Genomic DNA, 10,528 nt, shown 5'->3' on the forward strand with positions numbered 1-10,528 from the left:
TATTAGTCATTCTTTTGATAATCTTTTTTTTTTCTTTTTTAGATAATCGACTATATTAGTCAATTCAAAATAGGAGAAAAAGGTTAGCAATATTTTCTCCGAAAATGTTGGACTTTCTCAAATTATTCGATATGGATTGTAAAAGAAAGAAAAAAAAAACTTTTTTTTTTTTTAATGTGCACGCGGAAAAAAGAACATTTTTAAAAACCAAGTGTGCCTTTGGAACCAGATTAAAAAATCAGTTTTTTTTTTCTTTTTTACTTTTTAACTTTTTTTTATTATTATTTATAAATCTAATTATATTTTTTTTTATTTATAAGTGTCATTTTACTATTTTAACTCACTTTAGACTTTATTTACAGAATTCCCAGCAAAAAAAATTTCCGCTTGAATGGAATAAACTGTTTTCAAACACACCAGCTAAATAAGAGGGGATTCAGAGCAAGAACCAGCTGAAAAATGCTGGACCTGACTGGACTATGTTTTCTATTGGTTTGGTAGGCTGAATAGACTTGCCCAAAATAAGAGAAACCCAACAAAAGTAGTTAATACTTATAATAGTAGTTAACTAATTCTGTGCTTGACCACCACCTACCTTAGCAGCTTCCTCTTCTCTCGCTCTCTCACCCATTGCATCGATCTTTCGATCAACACTGTCAGCTTCTTTCCTTAAAAACGGCAAACACAACTCTCTTTATCCTTTCAAAACTCAATCCTTAGAGCAAAGCAAAAACAGAGTCAGAAAAAAAAAATGGCGAAGTTGTTGGAGTCATGGGAAGGGCTGGAGGGAAAAGTGGTGATGGTGACTGGAGCTTCATCAGGCATTGGTCGAGACTTCTGTATCAACTTGGCTAAAGCTGGCTGCAAGATTCTTGCTGCGGCTCGACGTGTCGATCGACTCCAATCACTCTGTCATGAACTCAATCAGCTATCGGGTCCGGCTTCGGGATTGGCTTCGACAAGGTACCCAAGAGCCGTGGCTGTGGAGCTCGACATCACTGCTGATGGACCCACCATCGAAAAGTCTGTTCGGAAGGCTTGGGATGTGTTTGGTCATATTCATGCCTTGATTAACAATGCCGGATTTCGAGGTTTTACTTTATTATCTTCAAACCCACTTTTCCTTTTATTTTGCTTTCTTCAAATCACAAATTTTTTTGCATATTTGGGTTCTATTTTCGAAACTAAAGGGAACGGCTTATGTCTGATATCTAGTTTTACTAGATACCTTAGAATATAAATATGCGTTTACGATTAAATACATTATACATGTTTGCAACACAATATGTCTAGTAAAACTAGTCATTGGGCACAAGGATCATTCAAAACTAAAATAGGAACGTGTCCTCTGTTGTCTCAAGGAAAATTCAACCGGTACTATTATATTGAAAGTTTTTTTTTTTTTTTTTTTAAAGAAACATATTGAAAGTTATTACAGTGAAAAGTAACCGAAGTTAATAAATAAATAACCTTAAAAGGATTTTATTGTTAATAAAAATAGCATTTTTATTGAAAATTGTGTTTTTATAAGTTTTGAAATTTCAAATTTTAGACGGAAATCGTGTTTTGCAAAAGTTGAAGGTTTAATGCTTAAAATCATGTTTAAAGAAAGTCTATTCTCCTAAATAATTTTACCACAATTCTATTTTTAATAATTAATAATAAATAATATTATTTTTTTCTAAAATAAAAACCCTTAAACGTCACCCTTAAACGTCATAAAAACACATTTCTATACAAAATTATAACATAAACAGATCATAAGTTCTTCCCATCAGAAAACTCCCCACGAGACCTAGAAACTTCGAAATCCCCATCTTTGAATCTGATCTTGTTCAATTTTCTAGAAATCGTGTTACATTTTCTAGAAAGACTTCCAATTCTGCAACAACAGGGTATTTTTCCTACTATTGTATCGTTTGCTTTCTCGGGAGGCAAGTCACTGATGATTGGCTTCTTTTCAAAATTCATGACTTTAGAAAAATCCATGTCTGTGTAAATTTCTCCAGGCACCCCCATAAATGCAATCTGCACAGTCCATTTTATGTGTGTAAGCTCCTTTTACTGTGCTTGTAAATTCCCCTCTCACCCCCTCCATGGTCAATTGGGCAATATAGTTATTCCCATAGGCTTGAAGAACATCATAGGAAATGGTAAGATCTCCATTCTGGCGCAGAGAGACTTTGTTTTTAGAACTTTGACCTTAAATTTTGGGTTCCTAGCACAACATACATACATCGAGGTCTCTGCAGAAATATATATAATAAATTTAGATTGGTAACAGAAATTAGAGGCATAAAAGAAACAAGAGCAATCAAGTACTTACTACTGCGAGTTGGTGCTGGCCACTTGTATCCATCATTAACAAGCCTTATTGTTTTAGGCATTGGAATCCCAGGTGGTTTCACTCCAAATTGAGTGCCACTTAACTGAATTTTGACTTGAATTTGGGTAAGATCTCCAGCAGTGTCAATTGAGGTCTTCAAATCCGCCTGAGGAGACCCTGAAAATAACTCCCATTCCCAACAGCAGCTGGGAATTCATCACGATTTCTAGAAAATGTAACAAGATCAGATTCAAAGAAGGCATTTCGAAGTTTCTAGGTCTAGTAGGAGTTTTCTAAGGAGAGGAACTTTTGATCCGTGCTATGTTATAATTTTATATAAAAATGTGTTTTTTTAACGTTTAAGGGTGAGGTGGAAAATGGGGGAGCAAACGGAGTTAAGCACAAGTGGACAAAATGATAAGTTTTAAACCATGGTTAGGCAAAGTGCAAATGGGCCAAATTATACATTGGTTTACTGCAATTTGTCCAAAACTCAATCTTAAATTGTGACTTAGTTCTTTGGTGAGTCAACGATGCCAAAAGTCAACATAGCAGAATAGTTTTAGCTATCCAGCCTATCCTTATATACAATGTTTGTTGATCGCATTGGGGTGTTTGAGGGCTGTGAATTTGAGCATGTTTGCCTTTTCTGCTACTAGTTTACCATGTTTTGACTTCAAAAAATTGCCTGGATCTCTAATGGTCCAGTGAAGTCTGAGCTGTTCAAGGCAATTGTGATGCTTGTGTTGGAACTTGGAAGTTATCAATAGTTTCCCGATTACATAAAAAATATTTGTAAATGTAGAGTGTCATTGTCAGTACTCAACGAAAGCAGATTTTGTGTTTTGTTTCTGTGTTTGCAGTCCAATAACTGTTTGTCTGACTGTGTTCTTGTACTGATGGCTTATTCTGTTAGTTTGAAATGAAAGTAGAGGTTGCCCCATGTTTGTCAATAATAAATTACCGATTGTCCCAAAAACTTGAGTTATTAGGAAATTGAAATTTATTCATTTAAATCTAACACTTCCTTTTATGTGTGGGCTTGAACAATCCTTATTAAATAGGGCTCAACACATGGAAATATTTTAAATGAGATGCAAGGTGGAAATATGGATTAAACCCAAGACATCCTGTTTTGATACAATGATAAAATACCAACATTTCCAAAAACAAGCTATTAGGAAATGGTGAACGTAATCATCTAATCCAATAGTCACTAGTAAGGGCACAACTGTTGATCATTCTCTCTCTAGAATTGAGCCCTTTTACTTCTAGCTTCCTATTCTCTAAACACCTTCTTTTCACATTTGTTTACATTGTCTTGCTCATAGAGGTAAACGTTGTGTATATTTGGGGCAGACACAGGTTTGTAAAGCAAGAATATCCATACATGGACAAATCTGCTTTGGATGACTTGGACCATCCCACAGTTGGTTTTTTAAGACTTATATCTTGGAGTTTTCACTTTTCATTCTTGTATTCACAAGACCAGTTGTGCTTCTTGGAGTTTTTTGAGTGTATTGTTAACATGGGCTTCTCTGTCTTTTAATTCATGAGCTTTTTAAAGTGTTCTGTTAGCTGGATGCCTATCTGCGTGTTTTTTGTTAGTTAATTGTTGAAGGTTATTGTTGATAGATATTTCTAACTCTTATGTGATGTACATTAGGTACTGTGCAATCTCCATTAGATTTGTCCGAGGAGGAATGGAATCAGGCTATCAGAACAAACTTAACAGGAACCTGGTTGGTGTCAAAATACGTCGGCAGACACATGCGTGATGCGAAGCAGGGAGGATCAATCATAAACATATCTTCAATTGCTGGTCTTGACCGTGGGCAATTGCCTGGAGGGCACGCCTATGCTGCCTCAAAGGCAGGCGTAAACATCTTGACAAAGGTAATGTTGATTGCCATGCAACTCTTCCAAATTATAGGCGTAATACCACTGTCATTTTTTGTAATTGTTTGGAAACATAATAATTACTATAAGATGAAAAGTCATAGTATCTTCATAGAAGAATGCACTACAGAGGAAAGAAAACCTCACACTAAACAAAAGAAAAAGTTCACTTCAATTATTTTAACAATAGGTAAATGGATGGAGCTTACTTCTTTTGATTCAAGAAAAGGTCAACTTAAGTACATTTCCTATTTTATTAAAAAGAAGAGGAAAAATTATATCACCAAAAAGATTCTTTTTCAAGAGGAAGGTCAGAGGGCTTCGGATAGGCACTCATCAGTATGCTTCTTTTTTTACCATTTAAGAGGGGAAAAAAAAATTCCAAGAGCGACACCTAGAGAGTAGACACTCAAATGAAGACTAGAAATTCCCTTCAGGTCAGGCACTTTCAACTGCAAGTTCTAAAGCTTCTCATATTAGTCCCCTTTGGAACTGAGTGCCAAAACAGATATAATTACCATCTCCGAACTCCACCATACTGCATTTTCATGAAGTTGGGACAGATGTATAATGTTTTCTCTGTTTGCCTAGATGTGTGTTTGTTTTTCTTTTATTTATATTTATTTTTTATATGAGTATTTTCGGACTGATGACATCTACTTCTTGAGGCGTCATCCCTGACCACTATGCTATCACTTGGGTTGTCATTTTAGAGTAGGATGCTACCTTTCTCTGTAACTATATGATGAACATATCATAACTATGCTACCCTGAACTTATTTGGAGATAGTAGGAGCCAGTCTTTTTTAAGCCTTTGCCCATAGGAAATGTATTCTTATCAATTATCAGACTAGTTTGTCTTTTATTTTTTTCAACTTTTGTCCCTCCTGCTTTTATATAAGAGTGCTGCGTGTATATATATATATATATATATATATCCGTGTGTTTGTTAATTATGTTCTTCTTGTCACAATTTCTCCATATAATGTTGGTTCTACTTATAACAGGGCATGGCTGTGGAATTGGGTGTATTCAAAATTAGAGTGAATTCTATATCACCTGGCCTTTTCAAGTCTGAAATTACTGCGGGTCTTATGCAAAAAGAGTGGCTGCATAATGTGACAATGAAATCTATCCCTTTAAGAGACACTGGCACCGCAGATCCGGCATTGACATCACTCATTCGATACTTAATACATGACTCTTCTGAATATGTTTCAGGCAACATGTTCATTGTTGATGCTGGTGCCACCTTACCAGGTGTCCCTATTTATTCTTCCCTTTGAAAGCCATGTAATGTAATGAGATAGTCACAGAACTGTCTTAAAAGCTAGCTTAAATTATTTAATGTTTGCGGGTTCTGCGCTATTCTTTGTCAACTTTATTTCAAATAATCTAATTTTCAGCTTTTTGGAAATAAACTAACTTTTAGCTTTTTGTTTCATAAACTGTAAATAAGCTACTAGAAATAAGCAATTCCCAAATGAATGCTTATTAGTACAAGCGATAATATTCTAGCTACATTATTATTTTTGGTTTCATAACATTTGCAGAATTTCCTAGGAACTACTTTTTTTTTTTTTTCTCCTTTGAATTTTAAAAATCACATCTAAACTGGTTGACGGATATGGTTGACCTATTATATCTGTGTACATAATGCGAAAACAAACCAATTACTTTTTCTGAGATGAAAAACCACCAATTTGAATATGATATGCACCTTGACTATTCTAACTGAGAAGGAAGCTTGGGTCTTAGCTTAGATTGTGAATTACCAACTCAGTTTACTTTATTAGTTTATATGTGAGATATTCACAGTTTCCGGAACTTATGGTATTATAAGTTCTTTTTAATGCTACTATTGAGTTCTGTACACTGTGCTGCCTGCCATTTTTTACTTTTATCTATGATTTTAACTTGGTGATCTGATTTGGACTTTCAGAGAAGCATCTTAATTTTTGTTTTGATACAATGTGGCTGCAACATCTATTTTCATAAAGGCCAATTATCCTTCTATGGCACTTACGAATTATGATCACCATGAGCGTGGTGTAGAATTTTCTATTATAGTCGTTTGGTCTGCCACATATGATGTTCTGTCACCTGCAACAATCTTCTGCCAAAGAGAAAATCTAGGACCACAACTATGTTTGTCACAATTGTAATGAGTGGAGAGAAGAAAAAAAAAAAAAAAAAAAAAAAAAAAAAAACTTATATGAAAGTGATAGATAATCACTTACAATTTGCTATGTTAGAGTTGCCGCAAAAAAAAAAAGGTCTTAAAACCACTCTATGCCAAAGCAAATGGATATAAAAGGGTAAAACTAGTTGTAAATTTTACTCTTTCACACAAGCACCACTTGTTTGTTAGGGTGAGATGTGAAATTGGGAGTTTAAAAAATGGTTCTATGGCTACCATTGAATTCCATTGATCACTCGGTCACTTCTTCATGCGTGAGTGTGTGGGTTGGGGGTGCCTGTGTATATGCACCTGTTATTTCTGCACTATTTCTTCATAGAGCAAAATAACTTTTTTGATCCTGTAATAAAAGGCCAAGCTAGAGATGACTTAGTGGAAATATACAAAAAGATAAGATTTGAAATGAGAAAATATGTTTAAAGATATGGATAATTCTTATTGATGAAAAAAAATAAAGGAGAGTCATTTGAGATAGTTTGAATAAGTTCAAATGAGAGTGTCAATGCACCAGTAAGAAGAGCCAGTCATCCAAGTTGAGAGAATAAAAAAATGTAGAGAAAGACAAAAATAATATTAGTAGAAGTAATTAATAAAATAAAAATAAAAAATAAAAATAAAAACATGTCAAGTTGTCAACTAAAAAAGTAACAAAAAATATGACTTCATATAAAATAAAATTGACAAAAAGAATACATATGATCGACCTTAACTAATTTGTTGTGAATTCATAGCATACCTCAAAATTTTAGGACTAAAGCTTTGTCATTGTTGTTAAAAGGCCTAGTTATCTGAAAAATAAATTTGTTGACCTATAGGCCATATACAACCATTAACTGGACAAGAGGTAAAGACCTTATCATCCAACATTGAACTCGAGAAAAGCTAAAGATATCATGCAGAGTTGACGTTTCTAGTGTATGTATTATTTTTGTTTGTTAGAGTACCATGGTAAGCATTAGAAGGAATCTGTAATTTGCTCATTCAGCCAAATTGCATCCTCTCTTCACAAGTCTTCTGCTATTTAATTACACCTATAAATTGTGATGGAAAATGGGTTTAGTTGAGATTAGATAAAAAGTTTTACAGACAAAAATTTATTAAACAAAAAATGGCAAGGATTTCTTTTAGCGGACCCAAATTTGGCATTTGCTATTTTTGTTCACATTGTTTGAAGTTATTTCTGGCTTGAAAGTTTTAGAGAAATCTGAGCTATAGAAATGTGCTTGATTTGGAGGTGTTGGCAAATGTTTTGTGGTGTGCAAACAACGTCTTTACTTATGAAATACTTAGGCATTTTCAATTAAAGACTTATATTGTTTTTTAAAAGGACATTGCTATTCAGTTTCTTTTATCTTGAATTGGTCCTACCATTTGCTTTTGAATTTTCTGGCAACAATATTGATCCAAGATTCGTCAACAATCATATAATCCCATAGAAGGACCAAATCTAATTGTTACTTGACATATAAATGAAAAGTGAAGGAAACAAGATAAATGAATAGAAGATTGTTGAAATTCTTCAAATTTTCGGTGGGTAACTTTTAAAGGTTTGGTTAACATGCCTGGTTTTTAAGTGAAATATATCTGTCCATAATGGAGCATTTGGAATGAGAAAATCTTTGAATGGTGATTTGCAAAGAAGGAAAAGTGAGACCTCTTTCTCATAATATGCGGAATTCATAGAGATGTCTCATAAAACAGTTTCATAAGATAATTTTTCAATTTGACATTTGGATATGAGTTAAAATTATGGCTAAAATACTATTTTTTATCCTTAAACTTTGTATAAATTTCGTTTTTAATCCCTAAACTTAAAAAATAAAAATAAAAATAATTTGTCACTAAACTTTTTAAAGATATTTTTTCAATAATTTAGGAACAATGAGGACGAAATAGATTTTTTTTTTTTTTTTAAATATGTATAGGGTTTATATTAATATGTAGATTCACGTTAAATGTAAAGCTTTTAAAAAAGAAAATATTTTTTATTAACTTAAAAGACAATGAAAAACCAATTTTTAATTACTACAACCGCGTAGCTCTCTATAAATACAATATAACACTATATTCAATATCCTAAACAACATAGTTAGATCCTTTTGGATATACACTACCATATTCAACTTATAAATTACAACCCAATCAATCATACAATTACACAATCAAAGCATGAACATGTAACATGTATTACCTTCTGAATTATTGCTTGGAATTTTCACAATTATTGAAAGAGAATTCTCAAATTTAATTTTTAGAAAACATCAAGACAATGTGAATTTTATTCTTTTTAACTTCCATNAACAATAGTTTAGAGATGAAATAATAAATTTTATAATTGAAAATTAATAGGTGTAACATTTTCAATAATTTAGGGATAAAAAATGAACCATTAGGGACGAAAATGAAATTAAAAAAATATTTTAGCCTAAAATTATAATAAATTCATACAATATTTGGGTTTTGTTGGGGGAGGGGAAAATACTTTTTAGTGAATTTTATTCTTTTTAACTTCCATAGAAAAAAAATATTACGCACATTATTTCAACCCTTATGGAAAAGAAGGTTTACATGTAGCATGCAAAACATGTTTAATTGACTTAGAGATGTAACTTATAAGTTACAACCCAAATCAATCATACAATTACACAATCAAAGCATGAACATGTAACATGTATTACCTTCTGAATTATTGCTTGGAATTTTCACAATTATTGAAAGAGAATCTCCGAATTTAATTTTTAGAAAACATCAAGACAAGGTGAATTTTATTCTTTTTAACTTCCATAGAAAAAAAATTTTACGCACATTATTTCAACCCTTATGGAAAAGAAGGTTTACATGTAGCATGCAAAACATGTTTAATTGACTTAGAGATGTAAAAATTAGTCAACCAACTATGGTAGAATTAAGGTTTCAAATTTTAAATAAAACAATTCTACAATAATAAAAAATTATTTTGTGATAAATATGATTATGAAATGCATTACTTTTCATTAAATTAGTTCAAATTACAAAATAATAATAATAATAATAATGAGATCACCATAAAAAATAATTACGCGCAACGCGCGGGTCTGCGACTAGTTATTTCTAACATTGAAATGTTGATTACATATATCTCTCTTTTGTTCTCTGTCTCTCATTATTTCACCGTTGCTACTTGCTATCTCTATCTTACAATACTTCTTGAAGTTCCTATTTATAGAAGAAAATGGGAGGGACAAAGCATTAATTGAAGGGCTAAATTTTTACTCCTAATGAATTGCTCTTGCCTACCCTATGGAATAAGGGTGGGTGGAGCAGCCCATGAGAATGAATAAATTAGAGAGATATATTTAACATCATGTTTGTAGTGATAATTTTTTAAGTAAAATTTATTTGTCTATCATGGAGCATTTGTAATGAGACTCTTTGAAATGGTGATTTGGCTTAAATGGTGCTGAGATACAAAATTTTGGGCTCTAATCTCATTAGCTCACTCACTAAAAAATACCCATGCAAGCCCATAAACTATTTTGGGCCCACAAAAATATTTCCTACATACTTACCACATATTACCCAAATACTCTCCATATTATTACCCAACTTGGGCTCTCACAAATATTTCCTATATAAGCCCCATAAATTATCTTGAGTCCTCTCACAAATACTACCCATTATATCTCACATTTTATCCAACTTGGATTTTCACAAAAATACTTATCATATTACTACCAAAATTGGGCCACAAAATTATACTATTTCCACAAAAAGCCCAAAATCATTTACCTTGTGGGCAAAACCCAAAAAAAGCCCAACAAAACCCTCTTACAAAGCCTGTTGCTACACAGCACCTCTAAAACCCGTTACTACATGGCACTCTAAAAACCCATTGCTATACGGCACTCTAAAGCCCGTCGCTACACGATACTCTAAAAGCTTGTTGCTACATGGCACCTCTAAAGCCCGTTGCTACACGGCAATATTTTTTTTTACAAAATCTTAAAAGCCCAAATACTATTTTGGCACATATTTACAATGCCCAAATATTATTTTGGCAACTACTTATAAAACCTAATAACACTTTGGCATCTATTTAAGCCTAAATACTATTTTGGCAAAAA

At 32.7% G+C, this 10,528-nt stretch overlaps 1 protein-coding gene across 1 annotated transcript; it reads left to right on the forward strand.

Moving 5' to 3' along the window:
* The first annotated feature begins 571 nt into the window (after window positions 1-571).
* LOC112029558 (uncharacterized) lies at window positions 572-5,748 on the forward strand. The gene is made up of 3 exons (XM_024062241.2): window positions 572-1,091; window positions 3,993-4,222; window positions 5,233-5,748. Exons 1-3 carry the CDS (start codon window positions 752-754, stop codon window positions 5,509-5,511), a joined length of 849 nt encoding a protein of 282 aa, XP_023918009.1. The 5' UTR covers window positions 572-751; the 3' UTR covers window positions 5,512-5,748.
* Window positions 5,749-10,528: the final 4,780 nt, after the last annotated feature.

The sequence above is a fragment of the Quercus suber genome, unplaced genomic scaffold, assembly GCF_002906115.3.
Source record: "Quercus suber isolate HL8 unplaced genomic scaffold, Cork oak 2.0 scaffold_709, whole genome shotgun sequence".
NCBI classification, from domain to species: domain Eukaryota; kingdom Viridiplantae; phylum Streptophyta; class Magnoliopsida; order Fagales; family Fagaceae; genus Quercus; species Quercus suber.